The sequence below is a fragment of the Jaculus jaculus genome, chromosome 2 (genome assembly GCF_020740685.1).
Source record: "Jaculus jaculus isolate mJacJac1 chromosome 2, mJacJac1.mat.Y.cur, whole genome shotgun sequence".
In the NCBI taxonomy this organism is placed as follows: Eukaryota; Metazoa; Chordata; class Mammalia; order Rodentia; family Dipodidae; genus Jaculus; species Jaculus jaculus.
The window spans coordinates 52,985,535-53,006,890 of NC_059103.1; the positions used below are offsets into that span (position 1 = coordinate 52,985,535).

Below are 21,356 nucleotides of genomic sequence, written 5' to 3' on the forward strand. Positions count from 1 at the left end.
CTTCTAGAGCTCAAATCACCTGATGATTCTTTCTAAGGAAGCCAAGGCTATAAAATTCCTAGCAATATAGTTTCTGTTATTATAAAAGAGAGCAAGAGAGGTGTGAAATATAAACCCCTTTGGAACCAGCAGATGATCCTATATGTCCTTCTAGAAGGAAAGAAATGAAAGGAAAGTGGAAGGGATTCGAGGAAGGGCACGAAAAGAAAAGGAAAAGGAAAACAAAGGGGAAATGAAAGAAAGTTGTTTATTTCTGAGTCTCTTTTGTAATTGGAACCCTCAAAGAAACAAAGCAACTCTCAACTGCCCCATCCCAAAACACACAGTGAATTTTGAGGCTCCAGTTTTTCTAATTACCAATTAATAGATCAGGAAATCTCTGTGTACACCCTCTGGTCTTTATAAGGTTTATTTTTATTTATTTATTAGAGACAGAGAAAAAGAGTGAGAATGGGCATGCCAAGCCCTCTAGCCACTGCATATGAACTCAAGATGCATGCACCACCATGTGCATCTGGCTTACATGGGACCTGGAGAATCGAATCTGGGTCCTTAGGCTTCACAGGCATGCACCTTAGCCCCTAAGCCATCCCTCCAGCCCATACCCTGTGGTCTTTTGGGGGGAGTGGCAGTAAATCTCCTTCCTCCTCTAATAGCATTTTTGGTCATCCCCTCCTCTGCTTTTCTTATTTGGGACTCTTAGCCCTAGGGACTAAGTCCTGGAGAGTTTCTTTCTTCCCCACCAAGTCTTTATTGGTGCTTTAGAAATGAAAGGCCCCTGAGAGAATAAGTATTCAATAGCAGCTTCAGTTGAGAAAAATCTACATTCAATTCCTGTCTCCCTATTTGACTCAGTGTTACTGTGGGCAAATTCTTTTGCCGCCATATTGATTTACTCATATGAAAATACCTTCAAGGAGAGAAGTAAGTGAGAAATGTCCAAGTACTGGTGAATCCTAGGAGGAAATTAAGTTTATCAACTAGTATTCGAGTAATTGGTGACTCCTTAGAATGTCAATTTTGGGGAGCAGTTAAAAGTTGTGAAACAGTGTACAAGAGCCTTTTCTTTTGAGAGTCTGTGTGATACTGACTTCCTATGGACAGTAAATCATGTAGCGCCATGGCATTGATCTGACCTTCAGGACTCAATGGCAAGTATACTGTCCATGCTATCTGGTGTGGTAGGGTTTATCATGGGAGCCATGTTGCCTGCCACTCTGCAGCTGGCTGTGCTAGGGCTTCATGGAAGGGGTGTATGCAGATGGACTTGTATCCTATATAATAATAAATCACTTAAATCCCTCTTACCAATTCAGTAGAGATAGGTGAATATTTGTGCAATGGGAAGTAATTCTTAGGCAGAGAGCTTTACAAGGGGAACTAGAGGACCAAATAAGCAGATACCTGGACTTTCACACCATTCTCTCTTTAAAATAATCCTTCAGTCAGTGACTGAGTGAAGGTTTGGATAGGTAGAGTTTCTGAAATTCCAGGCTAGTCCATCCTGTTTAAATATATTAATGCATTACATAATCTTTGTGCATTAGTAGATTTGTTATTTTGTGGGAAGACTAAATGAGATGATCAGGGATTTGTGGGATAAAGTTAGATTTTATTTGGACCTATCCTTTACCAAAATCTCTTTTCCCCATATAGCGTGCCTGGCACACAGCTCTTAATGGCGATGCTGAGAAGGCTGAAAAATAGATGATACAGTGAGCCCAATTAATCACTTCACACTTGATAGTCCCCTGTACTTTGTATACAGGAAATGCTCATTAGAGCCTTTATCTGGTCACAGAGTGTCCAGATGGCTGTTTGGAAGAGTTATGGTTGGAGGGCGCTGCTACCCTCCCCCAGGTGGAAGTACTGGTAGCACTGAGACCTATGGTTAAGAAACACCAAGCTCAAAGCCCCTTGGATTCTATGAAGAAAAACCAGGAACCATGCATAGTATGACTCTAGTATGACTCTAGCAATGGAGTTTGTTGTCCCAGGTTGTCCGTATGATGCATGTTGCCAAGGTGTTCAGTTTGCATAAACTCCTAGATGTTTCAGGAGCTTTAGATACAATTCTGTTGAAAACAGTTCCATTCCATGTTCACTCATAATTGTGCCTCCTTTTTGATCCTTAGGCAGTCTACGCATTTTTTCTGCCTCCTTTTTTTCCCACCCATGATTTGGTTTAGCTTTTTGTGTGTACAGACTTGTGCATTTAACTATGACCAGTTACAACATAAAGTTCAAGCAGAGATTTAGTCTAACCATCTGTTCATAAGTGTCAACCTGTTTTAAGCTGAAGACATAGGTGCGCGACTAGCCAGCTGATGGAACACGAGACTCTCAAACCAAAGCCAGCATTTTTGGAGAAGATGACACCTTGTTTCCCACCCCTTTGTCATAGATGCTGTTCTGGGCATTTTTTAGGGTGTCTGAAATTTACAGGTGGCCTTATGTATGCATTTTATTATGTTGTTGATTTTGGCCTCCCAATTTGAACATCTCTTCTTTCCCCTTCCCCTCTTTCTAGATGTTCCCTAGCTGTGCTGACCTCTGCACTGTGTAGTGTTGTCATCTGGTGGATTGTGTGTGACTACATCCTTCCCATCCTGCTGTTCTGTCTCGATGGCTTCAGCACACAGTAGCCATCCGGACCCTTTGACAGATATAGTTTGCTGTGTAAGTGTTCCACTCCCTTTCTTGCCTGTGGCTTCCTCTTGCTATCTGGTGTGGTCCTCACAGTACACGTTTTTCTCCTTTGAGCTCTCCTTGCTTTGTTGGGTTGCCCGCTTTCAAAGTGCTTCTGCATCTTTTCCATGTATGGGATGGCAGCTAAGAGGGAGGGCCTTGTCGTTTCTGTCATAGCAGGGATACTGAAAATAGCACCTAGCTTGTAAGTTGCACTTATCCTTAAGTTTTGTAACAGCTGTTTATAAATGAAGACTTAGAAGTCATTTTCTTTCTTGTCACAAATGTCCTCTTGTTGGGATAATTAGGGTATTTTCCTTCCAAACAGGTGTGTCTACATGTCTTTCTAGTTTTCTATATCTTGAGTGTGTCTGTGTAGCAAAAAGAATTTTCTCCACAGTCTCCTAACAGAGCAAAGATTGGGTTTCACAACCTGGGGGCTATTGAAAACAAGGTTCTGGTCTCTGCCCATGTAGCAGCTCTGTCCTAAGCAATCTCTCTTCAGTGTGCAGAGCTGGCTCCTCGTGGCCACTGCTCTGTAGATACAGAAATTAGTTACAGTTTTCGTTCCTTCATTTTAAGTGAAGATAAGAGGCAAAAAAGCCTGGTGTCTTGTGTTTGTGCCTTTCCTCTTTGTCTCTCACCCCAGAATAACCAGAATGTCTTTATTATGTTATGTAGACAATTTTGCTTTCTTTGGAGTTCACTCTTCCTGCACAGAGAAGACACTTTTCTGCAGAGCAGGCAGCAGACAGCTTCTATACAGAACATCAGTTAAGGCCACAGAGAGACCGTGTCCCGTAACCATGCCACCTCTCATGTCTGGGTTTATTTTCCAGAACTTTTCTGTCACTCCATTCCACAAATGTCTTTTCTTGTCCAAGCTTGGACTTGGAAATTACAAAAGAATGCAGAAGTTCCTCTAGGATCACTTCCAAAGTGAAATTCCATCGCAGCCAACTCTCAGTTTGTGGTTTCACTGAGTGTCTTCCTCTGACTCAGAAAGAATGAAGGAGATCCACTCTACAGGATTAAAGAAACCCTGCTTAACACATTGTCACACTCCTTCCCTGACCATCTTATTCAGATGAGCTCCAGGTCATGTGTTCATTGTACATTTTTCTGAGATAGAGATCATCTTTTTAGTGTTTTTCCCTTTGCTTCTCCACTGGTCTGACTCAAGAACTATGATGCACTATATAGATTTAGTCTTAGGCTATTCCAAGTGCAGAGACATGCTGAGTGGGTAGAGATGTTGCTAATAACACTTGGGCCTTTGTCCCCTAGGCCATTTTAAACGTGGTGTCTACCAGGCATTCTCCTTTTTATTGTCCTCTGTAAGACAAGCTCTCATGGCTGGTGCTGCTGTTTCATTTGAAGATTGCTGCAGAACATTCCATTTAGCCTGCCTATTAACTTGGAATGTACAGAAGCAAAAAAATTTTCCATCACCACCACTGTGTTATTTAACAAGTACAATCTTTGTAGCCACTGCCTTCTCATGACTTTCTTCCAAAGAGGCTTAATACATTGTGGTATCATCTATGGGCCAGGGAGGGAGTGAGCCTGGGGGCAGCTGCTTTTTGTTGTATATGGGTGGGTGTGTGCATGTATGTGTACGTGTGTGTGTGTGTTTGTGTGCGTGCGTGCACGCACGCTCTGTGTGCACACATGGGGAAACCAGAAGAGAATGTTGGGTGTCCTCCTCTTCCCTTGAGATGGAGTCTCTCACAAGCCCTGAAACTGCTGTTTTGGTTAGGCTGGCTAACCAGTGCACACCTGCAATCCTGGCCTGGAGCCTTAGACGTGAGCAGCACTTCATGCTGTCAAGTGCAGGCAGCAGGGACAGTGTCTCTGGAGACGGGTGCTGGGTCTCAGGGGACATTCTGAAAGTCCTGTAACAGTGGTCCCCGTGAAGTGGTACATGACTGCCTGAGGGACTCTTCTCTTGGATTTGGACATTCAGGCATTTTGTGGCTTGGTAAGTGCGATACTTGACTCTTCAGTTTTTCACTTTGCTGTCTGCCTTACATTGTGGATGTCTCTGTATCGAAATCAGGCTGCCGGGACTCCACAAATAATGGCAGAGAGGATAGGGGCCTGGGATTCAGGCAGAAGATCTTTTGTTAGGGAAGTTGGGAAGGAGAAAAAGGCATTCTGAAAAATACTTGGGTCCGGCCATGTGATTAGCCTGGCTTGGAGGATGGAAGGCAGTCCGGAGTCCCTAGGGAACACTTCACTCCTGTCAGCTTCCCTCTCCCGATCTGGAGCTCCTTCCAGCAGCCGCTGGTAATATGTAGGTGTGGTTTGGGGGGTTTCTTTCCACACTGATGCATAATCTACAGAGGGAGAAGTATTGGGATCAAACATGGGTTGCTTTGTCGGATTAGATGTTGTGCAAGATTGAAAGCTAGCGCCTTCAGGTCTTTCAGAACTGCTGTGTGGAAACGGTGCTGCTGCTGCTGCCCTAGAAGAACCTGCTGCTTCCCTGAGGGATGAGATGGGAACCAGTGTCTCTTAAGCACCATTATTGTGGGAAACCCCATGATCACAGGGATTTAGGAGGTTTTAAAGCTGGAAGGATCGATTTTTGGTTGTCAGCTCCCATGCTGGTGACTCGGGCCTGAGAGGCAGGTCGGCTTGTTGGTTGTACTGACTATATTTGACTCTTAGGGAGTTCTTACAAGTTGTTTCTGGATCTCTCATTTTTTGAAGATTCAAAGATTTTTTTTTTTTTTTTGAGAAAGCATTTTTGAAGTCAGTGTGTTCTCATTCAGATAAGTAAACCTCAATAAATGTAAATGAGGGTATTTGCCACAGTTTCTGAGTGAATATCTCCTAAGTAAAAATTTGGCATATCACATCTTTTGATAATTTCTGATGTGTTTCCTCTGACAATTTAATGGAATAAAAATAAGAGACCAATGCTAATGAACAAGGTGTTCTATGTGGACTTTATCTGAGATTGTTGCTTCTGAGTCATGAATTTGTCTTTTGAACAGTGTACTGCCAAAGAAGATTTTTAGAGATCTAGGCGCATTTCACAACATTTAAGTGATTGCACTTTCGTTAAGACTTAGTCAATTCTGATAATCCAGAAAAAATTTAAATTTTGCTTGAATATATTTAAAACTTTGGAAGTGTTATATAAAATTATTAAGTGGGACATACTGGTACGTGCCTTTAATTGCAGTACTCCGGAGGCAGAGGGAGATGAGTTTGAGGCCAGGCTGGAATGACAGAATGAGTTCTAGGTCAGCCTGGGATAGAATGAGACCCTATCTTGAAAAAAAATTACTATTGATTTGATGTTTCTTGCATTTGCTTTCAGCTCTGACCAGTGAAAATGATGTATCTATTTTATACATTTATAGTCATACTTTAACATTTGGAGTATCTGACTTTTTTCATGACTACCAATCTGACCAAGTTTCCTTGGACAGATGTAACTGATGGATTTCTTTGGTGTGTGAATTGCTTTAACACCAGTTCATTCATTTACCAAAAGCAAAGCACTTGGTTATCTCTGTATAGCCTTCACAGAGAAATGAGGTACCCCATTTTAGAAGGCCTTGATGTAGAAATGTGTTTTAGGGTTATTCATTTATTTACCTATTGATTGATTTTTTTTTTTTTTTTACAGAAAAGTCTGTCAATTCACAAAAAATAATTTGCATGAAAGTGCAAAAGTGCCTTCCTCTGTCAGTATTTGAAAGTATTGTAGTGAATATAATCTTATTTTTTTCCAACTGTTTTCAGAGTAATTCTTCAGTCGAGTGTTCAGACCTGTAAAACATCTGAACCTAACCTTACTGGCAGTGCAGGCATAACTAAACGAGCAACCAGATCTGCTTCGAGGAAAAGCAGTCCTAAAAGGTGAGAAAAGACCCTGCTCTTCTGGAAAGTGCCAACCACTGGTTTCCAATTGAAATTGCTTTTGGACCCTGCTTCTGGAAGTGGATATGAAACAGGCAGTAGTCTCTGTGTGTAATGAGAAGTTACTAGTTCACCATCTGTGAAAATCTGTAGCATTTGGATGTGGGCTTTTGGGGTACCTTCTTGCTCTGATGGAATTCCTAACTGGAAGTGTGGTTGTTTGTCTCATGATATGGAGAAATTGAGAAAGTTGCTTTAGAACTTTTTAAATTAGAATACTAACCAGGCTGACCTTGCTTAGCTTTCGAGATCAGACAAGATTGAGTATGTCCAGGGGTGGCATGGCCTAAGTTAGGATTTTCTAAAGCTCTGTGGCAGGGCTCAGAAGAAATCTCCTGTGTCATCTGACACAGCTCAGGTGGCTGCTGGAGCATCCACTGCACATGGCAGTACCACTGGAAATGTGGAAACCTCCTTGACCTTGACTCTTCTCTGGTCGCAGCCCTCTCAGATGTGCTACTGCTTACATTAGCAATTGTTGTTTCCTTCATTAAGAACAAGCTCTGATGAGAGAAGACATTGCTCTCTGCAGAGTGAGTGGTTCCTGATTTGCTGTGAGCGATCCTGCAGGCCTAGACAGGATGCTATGAGGGTTCTAGAGTAGGTTGCATAGTGAATGTTCATGCAATTGGGCTGAACAAACTGGCCTAAAACACCTGCCTGGAATTTGGGATGATGCTAAAAGCCAGAAACACTTGGGGCTTGCTTCTATGAAATAAAGCAAATCATTGGTAGCTAGGCTGTAGCCTAGAGCTTTTAGCCTGTGAAATAGTGGTTATTTTTGGTTGAAGGGTAATAAAGGAATTGACATTAGTCTATAATCTGAGGCAGGAAAAAAGTATGAGCTAAAAAGATTGAATAATTCCGAAAAATTCTACTTCTTTATTTATTTCTTTATTTATTCTCTTCTTTATTTTTATTTTTTTATTTGTTTGGTTTTTCGAGGTAGGATCTCACTGTAAGCCCAGGCTGACCTGGAATTCACTATGGAGTCTCAGGGTGGCCTCGAACTCACAGTAATCCTCCTACCTCTGCCTCCCGAGTGTTGGGATTAAAGGTGTGCACCACCATGCCTGGCTTTGAAATCTCTTCTTTTTAAGCAGCAGTACAAAAAGATAAAATGGGACTCCTTTTCAGGAGGTGCAGGGGCTTGTGGTTTTCTGTTAAGGCTGTCTCTTTTGCAGGTTCATGTTCTCATTCATCCAGTACTGGTACATTGTGCTCCGTCATCCATTCCCTCATCCTCATCCTCACCCCAGCACTGGTGCATAGTGCTCCACCATGCATTCCCTCTTCCTCTTCCTCATCCCAGCACTGGTGCATAGTGCTCCACCATGCATTCCCTCTTCCTCTTCCTCATCCCAGCACTGGTGCATAGTGCTCCACCATGCATTCCCTCATCCTCATCCTCACCCCAGCACTGGTGCATAGTGCTCCACCATGCATTCCCTCTTCCTCTTCCTCATCCCAGCACTGGTGCATAGTGCTCCACCATTCATTCCCTCTTCATCCTCATCCCAGTGCTGCTGCATAGTGCTCCATCATTCATTCCTTCTTCCTCATCCTCACCCCAGCACTGGTTCATAGTGCTCCATCATTCATTCCTTCTTCCTCTTCCTCATCCCAGCACTGGTGCATAGTGCTCCACCATGCATTCCCTCATCCTCATCCCAGCACTGGTGTATAGTGCTCCACCATCCATTCCCTTATCCTCATCCCAGTGCTGCTGCATAGTGCTCTACCGTCGATTCCCTCTTCCTCTTCCTCATCCCAGCACTGGTGCATAGTGCTCCACCATGCATTCCCTCTTCTTCATCCTCATTCCACTGCTGCTGCATAGTGCTCCACCATTCATTTCCTCTTCCTCATCCTCATCCCAGCGCTGGTGCATAGTGCTCCACCATCCATTCCCTCTTCATCCTCATCCCAGCACTGGTGCATAGTGCTCCATCATTCATTCCTTCTTCCTCATCCTCATCCCAGCGCTGCTGCATAGTGCTCCACCATTCATTTCCTCTTCCTCATCCTCATCCCAGCGCTGGTGCATAGTGCTCCACCATCCATTCCCTCTTCATCCTCATCCCAGCACTGGTGCATAGTGCTCCATCATTCATTCCTTCTTCCTCATCCTCATCCCAGCACTGCTGCATAGTGCTCCACCATTCATCTCTCTTCCTCATCCTCATCCCAGCGCTGGTGCATAGTGCTTTACCATCCATTCCCTTATCCTCATCCCAGCGCTGCTGCATAGTGCTCCATCATTCATTCCTTCTTCCTCATCCTCATCCCAGCGCTGGTGCTTAGTGCTCCACCATTCATTTCTTCTTCCTCACCTGTTCTTTGAGGCTTCCAGGAAGGATATCCCCAACTTCACTGCACTGAATTGACTCCTTTGATATTTGACAGTTTCCTGAGAGACTCTTCAGCTTTGGAGAACTTCCCCTTAAACTTGTTAAAAAAGCTGTTACTCAGTGGCTGGGTACCTGGGAGTTTTGCTATTGATGAGGAAGTAACACACTTGTCATGGCAGATGATCATTCTGTCACATGTCCATTTGGACTTCAGCCACCTCTAAATGTAAGACATGTAGCAGAAGTTCAGGCACATCAAGGCACGTGTGGCCTGGCTGTTATGGGGTGGGCTAGACCTGGTGCTCTGCATGGCTCCCTCTCCCCCCTTGCTCAGGTCTGGAAGGAATTCATGGGCTTCTTCCCTGTTAACTTTCCATCATAGCCATAAATCCATGTTAACTTTTTTCCTTTAGGAATTCAGTTCAGGGAATAATTGACTAAGTGGAAGTGCCCTGTTTGCAGCCTTCTCACACTAACTCTGAAGAGCACTCTCAAATGAGATGTGAAAATGCCACTACTTAACCCTGACATGGTGACACATACCTTTAATCCCAGCACTCAGGAGGCTGTGGTAGGAGAATTTTTCTGAGTTCAAGGCCAACCAAGACTAACGAGTGAGTTCCAGGTTAGCTTGGGCTCACAAAAATACAATAAAAATAACGGTGACTAGCAGATTCCTCATTTGTTGCCATTTTCCTTATTTAATGGCTTTTCATAGCTCTTTCCGTGGCACATGTTTCTGGAAGCTTCAGCAGCTTCTTTTGGGCAATCTTCTTCATACCATTTTCTAAAATATTTTGACATGGCGCTGGAGAGATGGCTTAGAGATTAAAGGTGCTTGATTGCAAAACCTACTGGCGTGGGTTTGATTCTACAGTACCCACACAAAGCACAAAGGGGTTCTAATCTGGTCCCACATAGCGAGATGCACAGTGCAACGTCGCACATGTGCACAAGGGGACACACACATCTGGAGTTCTTTCACAGCCCCTGAGAAGCTCTGGTACGCCCATATTCTCTCTCTCTCTTAAAAATAAAATAATAATAAAAAAAATACGTAACACATACAGGCGCTGTAAGTTCCCCCTTTGGGAACCATCCTCTACTCCCACTGCCTATCCAGTTCGGTGCCATGGCTGGGGTGCGTCAGCCCTTGCTCCTGTTGTGAGGAAGAGCGATGGTCAGAGTCTGTCTTCAGCTGCCAAAGTCGTGTGTTTGCATGAGCTCTTCACCCACAAGGTGCTATGTGTACTTCTCTTAAGTACTTCAGGGAAATTCACTGTCGCCTGGCCTATCACTGGGTCTCAGCTCCTCGTCCCTGGCCATTGCTTCTGCTGTTCTCTCCAAAAGTGCATTTGTGCTAGAGTCCCAACCCTAACTCTCTATAATTTGTTAAATGTGATTCCCTCTGATCTTTTCAAATACTAATGTCCCCTTGAAGTTCCAGGTGTTTTCCCATTGGCTCCAAAAGCTTTTGACAGTACTGTGTACTTCTTGTCTCTGATGGTGCTTTATTCTTCCTGTCTGTGATGGTGCTCTGTACTTCCTGTGTGTCTTTGACGGTGCTGTGCACTTCCTGTTTCTGAGTGTGCTGTGTATTTCTTGTCTCTGACGGTGCTCTGACTTCCTATCTGTCTCTGACGGAGCTGTGCACTTCCTGTCTGTCTCTGACGGTGCTCTGTATTTCCTGTCTGTCTCTGACGGTGCTGTGCACTTCCTGTCTGTCTCTGACGGAGCTGTGCACTTCCTGTCTGTGTCTGACGGAGCTGTGCACTTCCTGTCTGTCTCTGACGGTGCTGTGCACTTCCTGTCTCTGACGAGTGTGCACTTCCTGTCTCTGACGAGCTGTGCACTTCCTGTCTGTCTCTGACGAGCTGTGCACTTCCTGTCTGTCTCTGACGGTGCTGTGCACTTCCTGTCTGTCTCTGACGAGTGTGCACTTCCTGTCTGTCTCTGACGAGCTGTGCACTTCCTGTCTGTCTCTGACGAGTGTGCACTTCCTGTCTGTCTCTGACGGTGCTGTGTGCACTTCCTGTCTGTCTCTGACGGTGCTGTGTGCACTTCCTGTCTGTCTCTGACGAGCTGTGCACTTCCTGTCTGTCTCTGACGAGTGTGCACTTCCTGTCTGTCTCTGACGGTGCTGTGCACTTCCTGTCTGTCTCTGACGAGCTGTGCACTTCCTGTCTGTCTCTGACGGTGCTGTGCACTTCCTGTCTGTCTCTGACGAGCTGTGCACTTCCTGTCTGTCTCTGACGAGCTGTGCACTTCCTGTCTGTCTCTGACGAGTGTGCACTTCCTGTCTGTCTCTGACGAGTGTGCACTTCCTGTCTGTCTCTGACGGTGCTGTGTGCACTTCCTGTCTGTCTCTGACGGAGCTGTGCACTTCCTGTCTGTCTCTGACGGTGCTCTGTATTTCCTGTCTGTCTCTGACGGTGCTGTGTGCACTTCCTGTCTGTCTCTGACGGTGCTGTGCACTTCCTGTCTGTCTCTGACGAGCTGTGCACTTCCTGTCTGTCTCTGACGAGCTGTGCACTTCCTGTCTGTCTCTGACGGTGCTGTGCACTTCCTGTCTGTCTCTGACGAGCTGTGCACTTCCTGTCTGTCTCTGACGGTGCTGTGTGCACTTCCTGTCTGTCTCTGACGGTGCTGTGCACTTCCTGTCTGTCTCTGACGAGCTGTGCACTTCCTGTCTGTCTCTGACGAGCTGTGCACTTCCTGTCTGTCTCTGACGGTGCTGTGTGCACTTCCTGTCTGTCTCTGACGGTGCTGTGTGCACTTCCTGTCTGTCTCTGACGGTGCTGTGCACTTCCTGTCTGTCTCTGACGGTGCTGTGCACTTCCTGTCTGTCTCTGACGGTGCTGTGTGCACTTCCTGTCTGTCTCTGACGGTGCTGTGTGCACTTCCTGTCTGTCTCTGACGGTGCTCTGCACTTCCTGTCTGTCTCTGACGGTGCTCTGTACTTCCTGTCTCTCTCTGACGGTGCTGTGCACTTCCTGTCTGTCTCTGACGAGCTGTGCACTTCCTGTCTCTGAAAGCTCCATAGCCAATTCCGACAAGACTTATCTGTTCAAGTGAGGGACGGCCCCAGATTGCAAGGGGTTTTTCCTGTCCCTTCTCTGAGTTTGCTTTTTTGTGGAAGTTGCTGCTGAGTTGAAAGTGTAGGAACATAGGAAGGAAGGATGAGAGTCAGGGTTGGCTTCTGACAAGCAGAAGAGGGCCATTGGCTGTCCCTGCCTATGCCTCCCCACAGACATGCCAACTGCCTGAGTTGCCAGAAGTGTTTCTGTGACCGACACCTGGCTTTTGAAACCATCCAGTAACCCTTCTTTGTCTTTCATTCTTCCCGCTTTTCCCACAGCCTGGTTCCTCAGAGGGAAAGAAGGAAAAGGAGTGCTTTGCAGCCAATGCCCGTGCAGGCATTATGGTACTTTCCTTGCTCTGCTGCCCCCGTCCGCCTATCTTTATTTTTATTTATTTCTGTTGTTTTAAACAAATTTTGCAGAACTGAACCTTTCTGTGCTCGGCCTTTTTCTCCTGTATGTCTTTCCTTTGTGGTTGATATTGTACTGTCTCTTTCACAGTATTTGTCATTAAAACAGTTACACAAATTATGCACTTTTCAGCATGTCAACATTTTTATTATGTTGCCTTCCTTGTCTTTGATAAATACCACTGGGACACTTTGAAACCTTCATGGTAAAATCATTTTGTTGTGTTCTTTTTTCTCCTCAGTCCATCCATTTCAAGGACTAAGACAGTCTTGCGTTAAGTAAGCCCATGACCAGAACTGAAGAAGAACTAGAAACAGGAAACTCCAGCAGGACTTAGAACAGTCTGGTTGAAAACCCAGAATTACAGAAGCCTTAGTTGCTTTCCATCTAAGAAGTTTACTCAATGAAGACTGTCACTGGAGTTTCACTCACTAAGTTTGGGCCTCTGTTGAACACCTTGAGGGGCCCAACTCTCCTTTTTGTAGACTCGTCTCAAGTTGAGCCACAAAGATGTCATTGTAAGTTTAGTCTCAGGTGTAAATACCCCAGCCCTCTGCCGTCCCGAGCGCCGCCTGGTCTGTGTGGTACATGTGTCCCTGCGATGGCAATCCCGTTTGCTGCTGGCCTTCAGAAGGTTTGAGGGTCCTGATGGAGGTCTATTATGTATTTATTTTCTGTTTGCAGCCCCATGGAGGAATTTATAAAATGATACAATGTATTACTGCAGTGGTCCTTTCTGTCCTTGATATGATTTGGTTTAGTTGTCTTCACCTTACTCTTTGTAATATTGTTGTTAGTGTTTACTCCATGAAGTACCCAAGCTGCTTGTCTTCCACCAAAGAGTGCTTTATTATCAAGAACCTGTGAGAACCATGTTTAAACACTGTTGTATGCCATAATGCCAAATGATGTTTTGCTACAAGATATTAACATAAGCTTTTGAAGTCTCAGAGATGCTGGTTTCTGGGTTGGAAAACCACTTCAGTTTCTTCCTTTGTAGGTCGTTTAGTGATTGAAGAATTGCAAGGCTGCAGGTGGTTGGGCTGCCCAGTCACACAGGTTAGAAATCCTATTTCCTCTCATACATCAAAGCAGAGCACTGGTGGTTTTTACCCTTGGAAACAGCAATCCCAGATAATGATGGCTTTGAAAGCAAAACTGTTAACACTTCGTAGAGTCTTTCTCTGCAACACTGTAGATTTTATTTCCTTCTGACTTTGGTGACAATCACTCACTCACTCCTTCACTCTGGATCTCGTGGTTTGTACTGAGAGGGCTCACGGCTGCCTTCGGTTGGGGCCGATGACTGGTGACTGCAGAGTGCCTTCTTTCTTCACCCCTCCTGCCCTCAGCAAAGCCTGTGCCAGAGAGAGCCGTGGACCCCGAACTTACGTGCTGCCAAAGAGAGAGAGGAGAGAAAGGGGGACCCGTGGCCCATGCATATTACCGTTATCTTGGTTACTTCCATAGCGAAGGGGAATGCCTGTCCCAGTTTGGATCCTGGAGAGCTATAATCAGGAGAGCAGCTGCCTTCTTAAGACAAAAGTGTGTGACGCATACATGTCATTCCACGTGAAAAACTGCCTTCCTTGCAGTTAGAATGAACAAGTTAAACTTTTAACTGCTAACCTCTGGGAATGCAAAAAGAAATTGGAAGAGGGTGGCTTCTTCCTTTACAGTGTTTTTGTCCTCCCCTCACCAGGCACTGTGGAAGTAGAATCCTGCAGCCTTCAGACATTGGCAAAAGCATTTTCTTCCCTACAGAGACAGTTAGGAGACCTGGGGTTAGGGAGTGGAGAGAAGCATTCCACTTACTGTGTTGTGATGAGACTGCATATTCAAACGTGCTCACATATGAGATACTGAACTCTCAGGGCAACTCCTCCCCTTAATGTCTGACAAGGCCAGCTCCTCCTAACTTGCCCAGGTAGTGGGGATACCACACTTCCATCTCGGCCAGCTTGATGTAGCTCTTGTGTACAGAACGAGTGAACAGGCTGCCCATGGCCACTTAGGCTGAGTCCTGGTGAGCAAGCCACATGTGTTTTAGTGGCAGCCACAGCCATTTAGTTCATAAATTGCCTTTTTGTGTTGGTGGCTTCTTTCCAAATGGAATCGCTACCACTGTGGCTCTTGCTAAATCCCCTGCATTTATTCTGCTTGCTGAAATTAGTCATAGGAAACTTGTGAGTTGGTGGTGACACATTCCCAGCAATACCCACCCTGATGACTAGGGCTAGTGCTGGGGATGGATTGCATAGCAACCGAGTTCAACTGAGTGGGACCTATCTAGAATCCAAGAAATCTCTGGTCTGATTATTGGAAAGTCCTGCCTGGTCTTATGCATTGAAACTACCCAGAATGTTTTGTGATTCTAACTTAAGAGTCCTTGTTCTGGAAGACCCTGTTGCTATGGAATGTGAGTCAGCATATGCCAGATGGAGAGATTCCTTTAAGAGCCTTAAATAGCTTTGAAAGTACATCAAGACCGCTTCCAACAGAATTAAAATTAGAAGTGAATATTTATAGATGCCCTTGAAGCTTTCTGGGGATCCAGATTGTCATCGAGAGCCAGGGAGATTCCAAGAGAGAAGTATTATGAAGCTGGGCTCTAGGTAGTGTAAAGTGACTTCTGCCATGTTCAGAACAATGTAGAAGTTTCTTGCCTACAGTGAAGAGGGGTTGGCAGTGAGCAGCAGAGCTAGCCTCACTTGTCCAGTATGGCTGTCCCTGGCCACACACTGCCCTCCTCGTCTGTAGAATCGTGTGGATCCAGACTAGACTCCAAGAAGCTAGCTCTACCCTTCTCCCAGGAGTGATTTCTACCTCTTGACTTGGGCACAGGCAAGTCGGAGAGGCATTCCCAAGTGTACCCTTCAGGCCACTGTGCTTGCTCTTGGAATGCCATCCAGTGTGGTGGACCTTGGAGCTTTCTGGTTAACTTGTGCCTGGAATTCCTCAAGCCTTCCCTTGCTTGAATTGCTCTAGTGACAATAAGTAATGGACTCCTTTGGTGTGAGTTCTAGAAGTAACTCAACAGCTTTTCCTTGTATGTTTTCTTAAAGTTCTTACTGTATTTTGGAAAGCAGTGGTCAACCAAAACATCCATAATAGATTATTTCTTTGAGTTTTCTTCCCACAACACTGAAATGTCCTAGTGAGGGTAGCTGCTGTCCTTCCCTTTTTCCTAAATCTGAGCATTCTCCATATCACTGAGGGGGATAGTGCAGATGTATTTGAAAGACTGGATGACTTACCTATACTGTGTAGGATATTACCTCCTTAATTATCCAGTACAACCCACTGTCAGCAGATATGTCCATCAGAGTACTACAGTTTTATATTAATAGTTTGCAGACTTTATGTAATGTGCACTCATGTACAGATTAGTAAAAGTTTTAAAATGTTAACTGATCAATCAGTATTTGATCGTCTTGATATTTTATTAAAATGTATATTTTTTAATCATATTTTTAAAGCTGAGAGAACTGATTGAATGTTTTATTTTCCTGAAGGTATTTTTAAGATAAAGCTTCGTAATGGCTTGTAAACTTTGCATACATATGTAGTTTTTGATATATATTGTTGCATTTGAAAATCTTATGTAATTGTAAATGGTTTTATAAAAATACTAAATGGTAGAAATTGTACAATTACAATCATATAATTAAAAATATAATCAAACACCCCTTCGGTTTATTGTGTTCACTTACTGAACATGCTAAGTTATGGTAGATAGCAATTAAAATATGAATTGCTATTTGCAAGGGTCACTATGACAAAATACTACAGCCTGGTAGGAAGCATGAATGCAAATGTATTTCCTTGCAGTTTTGGAGGCTGTAAGCCCACTATCAACAAACATGTCAGTGGGGTTTGTTTCTTTCTTTCTTTCTTTCTTTTTTCTTCTAGGCTTACAGATGGTTCCCTTCTTCCCAACCTCCCACAGCCTTTCCTCTGTCCCTTGTCTTCCCTGGTGTCTATATGGCTTGGTCTTATAAGGACACCAGTCAGATAGAATTAGGGCCACACTAGCACCCCCATTTTACCTTCATCTCTTTGAAGACCCTGTCTCCAGATATAGCCAGATCCTGAGGTGAGAGGGTTAGGGCTTTAGCATTTTAATATTAGGTGGCCCAGGTGTAAAGCAACAAGAAAGTAGGCCCATGCTATGAAAACACACGCGCGCATGCACACACACACACACACAGAGTTCAGACAGTGCACAGGTCTGGAGACTCCAAAGATTAAAGATTTGAAAATACCAGGCTATGGGGCCTTTCAGCCATGGCCTGTAGCACTCAGCTGGTAGAATGAACAGGCCGGAGGTTCTATGGTCTCTACAGCTAATGTTCCAGCCAGGATGTTCCTTGCCTTCCCTCTCAATGACTCAGTACCATAGTTCATGGAGGAGGATATCCTAAGTACTGTCCAGCTCCCCCAGGAGCTTGGCTTGCTGTGGGGCATGTCAATAGAACTTGCCTTCTTGCCCATCTCTAGACTTGCACACAGCTCTGCCAAATTGTGGTGGGTAAGCTGGATAAGTCACCTGCCTCTCCATGATAAACCTCCAGACTGTGCTGGGTGACACGCTGTCTTACTCACTGGGCTCAGGCAGGCAGTTCCATGAAGTTTCCCTTGGTTTCTGGTATTTATGGTATGTAATTCCATGCACCTGAGTCATGTTTGGAAGCAGGTCATATTATCTTGACCTGAAGGCAGAAATCTACTCACTACACCGAAGTGTTTTGTGAGTGGCTTATTCAGAAGCTTTTGTAGGGAGATTGTGAGTGGGTAGAAATGTGGGGTTAAAATGCCCTGTCAGGCTGAAGAGATGGCTAAGTGGGTTAAGGCGATTGCTTGTGAAACCTAAGGGCCTGTGCTTGACTCTCCAGGTCCCACATAAGCCAGACAAGTGCACAAGGTCACACATGCACACAAGGTGGCACACGTATCTGGAGACACTGCCACGCCAACTCTTTCTCCAAAAAAAAAAAAAGCCCTTTCAGGAAGTCACACTGGTGGATTGGTATGACACGTCCACATGGAAGAATAAGTCCTAGAGATGTGCTCACTTTGTGCTCTTAGGATCCTTTTTCTGCCTTTGGGCCATGTTTTGTTCCTCTGTAAAATTGGTTAAATAGTACATAGCTTGTGGATGATACCAAGTCTCTGACGGTGCTGGTCACAGGATGGGCCCCAGTGCCACCATGTGATGTCGGCTTTGCTTACCCCCTCCACTCAAAATTGTGTGTGCATTGGAGCTCTTCAAAAATGTTTCTACCATCTCCGTGGTGGGTCCTGACATCCTCTGCCCATTGTTGGCTGCCCAGTGTGATATTACCTAGGTAGATCTGCCTCTGGGCTGCCTGCTGTGACACTGCATAGGTAGTTCTACCTGTGGGCTACACTGAACATTTTCAGGCACAAGCCTTTCCTGGGCAATGCTGGTTATTTCCTCTGGACAAAGTCTGACAAATGTGGGGGCGGGCGGGGGAGATGCCTTGATCAAAGGCAAGCAAAATTTTAAGGCTTTCATTCTACGCTGCATTCAGGCGCAGTTTGAGCAAATCATCCAGAGCATGGATTCTGAACCCAGTCTCTTTGGGAACACGCCTCGGTTCTTCCTCAGTTTTAGTAACTATGAGCCTCCCTAGATCCCCGTTTCCTGTTCTTCAAACCATAGACAGCAATATCATAAGGTGTGGGGATTAGAGGAGTGAAGATTTGCTCGTGACAGCGTTAAGACTGGCACATATAGGAGTCACGTGTACTGCTTAATATTGTAATGCTTTTCAAAAGGACTGCAAATGTCCTCCCTCTTCATTAGCAGCTGTCTCGGGCTGTTACACAGGTGACCTGGTTAATGACATTGAGCCCAACACATGGGTCTCCCATCCCTTTGTCAAGTCTTTACTCCTATTTGGGGCATTCTGTCTTATAAGTGCTGGGCACATTACAACCCTGTATCAGGGTCACCATTTCTCTCAAGGTCATTGGGGGAGAAAATGGGCCCTTTGCAAGTCCTTCCAGGCTCCTCTCTCAGCTCCCTCTTTGGGGGCAGTGGCTTGTCACACCCCTATAGCACACCTGCCACCTTGCCTTGTGTCTAACTGTGTCTCGTCTCTTTGCCAGCAAGTCTGCATGGCTTTGATGAGCTCCTGGATGACGAGTGCTCTGTCAATATGGAAACCACTAGGTAAGAAAACCCTGCCTGGAGGGACTGCCAGCCACAAAGGCACTAAATGTGGCCTCGTGGATCCTCCCAGTGATCAAGTAGATCTGGAGTGGGTGAAGGAGCTGTGGTGTGTGTGAGAATGAAACAAGACAGCTTTTCAGGCAGAGCAATTTTTTATTGTGTGGGACTCTCCAAAGAATGGAGATCTGGCATTGTTGCTGCCCACCCACCTACCGGGCGCCAGTAGGGTTCTTAGCCACTGGACAGTCACAACACTCCCATTCTTCCAGTTTTCTGCCAATACCAGAGGGTCATGCTGGCCCTCCTGGAAAGAGCTGACAAGCAGAACTTTTGGTATGAGCATCCAGAAAGCTACCCCAGGTGCTCTGGGGACCCTGCTGAGGCAGAGAGGAGTTCCTTACCCTGTTCTGCTTTAACCCAGCAGCAGGCAGGGGAAGTGAGGGGAACATGCTCCCCTCACCTCCAGCACTGCATGTTCACTGCTCACCCCCACACTCCCATCCCTCACCTCCAGAACTTAGGCAGGGTACAGAAGTCATGCGGGCAGGCCTTGAGTGGTCCAGCCTTCCTGCCTGGCCATGGCATGGCCCTATAATCACTTGTGCCTATCATCCCCAGCCCTGAGTGGGGAGGGTCTACTGTGACCCAACCAGATGACACAGGAGACATTTAGGCTGGCCTGTGGTGGACATGTCCTTCAGTAGAAATTGAGCATTCTTTTGGTATTGTGGGATGGGGCGCAACAGGGCAGGAGGGAGCCTTTGGTGATTAGGCCAGTGGCTGGCCTGTTCTTAGAGGCACCGTCTGTGGCAGGCCCTGGTGCAGAGCTGAGCGACACCCTTACCCTCTCCTTTTTCCAGTGATGGCTGGCTGTCTCGGGCTGTTACCTTTCTAGACCGACTTTTAATCTGGCTTGGAGTCCGCAGAGCCTAGACTCCAGAGTTCTCTCTCAGATCTACAGCACCATTCTTCGACCAGAATCCCTCCCCGGTGCAACGTAAGGCTATTTCTTCTGACTAACACCTGTGTCTCAGCAAGTTTCTGCTTTCTTCCTCCTCTGGGTGTCGGCCCGTGGCATCGCTGGGGTAGAAAAACTATCACACTTACAGCCTCTCAATCCCAAGCTAGATGAGCTTCTTGGACCCTTTATCACAGAAGCCCCTCTATCTCCCGACAACAGTGAGGTGACAGTGGGCCCCAGAGAAGTTCTTACCACCCTGCAGTATACATCTCCTGCTTGCTAGTCGCTCCAAGACCCTCTGCCACTCAGGAGATGCTCAGTAAACATTCCCAACACTTTCCATCTTACCACTGTTGAGTTCCCGCACTGGTCACCTGGTGTTCCTAGTTCTTTTTGCCTCCAAATAGAACCCACTTCCCAGGCCTGCTCACCCCCATGCTCCCGTCCCTCACCTCCACAAATGCATGTTTACTGCTTACCCCCACACTCACATGTTCACTGCTCACCCCTATGTACTGTCCCTCACGTCCAGAACTTACATGTCCACTACTCACCCCCACGCTCCCGTCCCTTGCCTCCAGAACTCACATGTACACTGTCCGTCCCCACACTCTCATGTCTCACTTCCAGAACTGCATGTTCTGATCCCTCTGCAGTCCCAAGTTCACTTGGGACTTTCTACAGATGTTTTTTTTTTCTCCACTAGTGCTATAACATAAGGCCAGCAACTAGTGTCCAGGTGATTCATTCTGCAACTCCAGAGTATGCTAGGACTAGTCATTGGGAGTCCAGGACCATGGGGTTGGGTGGTGCTCAACCCTCCAAGTGTCCTTGGTGCCTTTGCAGGTAGGATTTATGCACAAGTTAGTTCCCACTTGACAGGCATCCCTAATTTACAAGTGGCTGTGTGCTCCCAGTTACATAGCCTCTTGGGACCTGGGCACTCTTGCAGGCGACTTTATGCTTCAGGGCAGCAGTTGCTGCGCTTGTCCTACACAGCTTGTCTTGCCCAGTGTTGCTGTGCTAGGTGCACACACTTCTGTGGTTTGACTGAGGGCATTCCTGTCATCAAGTAACAGGAAGCCGTGTCATCTGGGAAGAGGCCTTCCTGAAGCAGTGGCGTTGGAGGGGTGAAGACGGGCTGGAGCGGAGGTCTGCTCTCTCCGGTGCCTCATTGGTGGTGGTGCTGAAGGCAGCTGAAGCATCAACACATCACACATACATGGCAGGGGCGGGGCTCCTTTGACCTGCTTGTGGCCTGTCCACATGCCCTTTCCCTTCCCCAGTCAGCTCTGTCCAAGGGAAGAGTCATGCAGCTGGTAGTGCCTGCAAAGAACACAGGGCTCAGGAAAGCTCTGCCTCTTCCCCTCGCTGCCATCGCCCTTGCTGCTTACCTGACCTGTGGGTGACAAGGCAGTTACAGGGGAAGTGCAGCCACCAAAAAGGTGGGCTTTTCCCACCAGTAACCCTGCTGTGCCACAGGTGCAGGCAAGGGAGCCTCGGGTAGAAGGCTCACCCTCCAGGCTTCAAAGATGTACTGACGTGCACGAAGGGTACAACTAAAATGGTGGGGCACCCTGAGGGCCAGGAGGTGGACTGAGGTTCTGCTCGGTGGTTGCAGGTCAGGACATGGCACCCTCGAGTGCAAGGAGGTGGCTGTTGGCAAAGTCCAGAAGGACAGGGTTCCAAGGAAAAATGTCTAGATATGGACTGTGGTAATAAGTACTGTA

The 21,356-nt window shown here is 46.1% G+C and overlaps 1 protein-coding gene across 8 annotated transcripts in view; it reads left to right on the forward strand.

Moving 5' to 3' along the window:
- Positions 1 to 13,184, forward strand: part of Cdc14b (cell division cycle 14B) — a 115,807-nt gene extending 102,623 nt beyond the window's left edge. For 2 of the 8 annotated variants that reach the window (XM_004656847.2, XM_045142943.1), the window contains exons 13-15: positions 6,448 to 6,564; positions 12,334 to 12,399; positions 12,708 to 13,184. In XM_004656847.2, coding sequence (XP_004656904.1) covers positions 6,448 to 6,564; positions 12,334 to 12,399; positions 12,708 to 12,744 — 220 coding nt within the window. In that variant the 3' untranslated portion in view covers positions 12,745 to 13,184. Of the gene's footprint in view, positions 1 to 2,530; positions 2,680 to 6,447; positions 6,565 to 12,333; positions 12,400 to 12,707 lie in introns of those variants that run through there. The other 6 variants (XM_045142942.1, XM_004656851.2, XM_004656848.2 and 3 more) reach the window with 4 other exon arrangements.
- Positions 13,185 to 21,356: the final 8,172 nt, after the last annotated feature.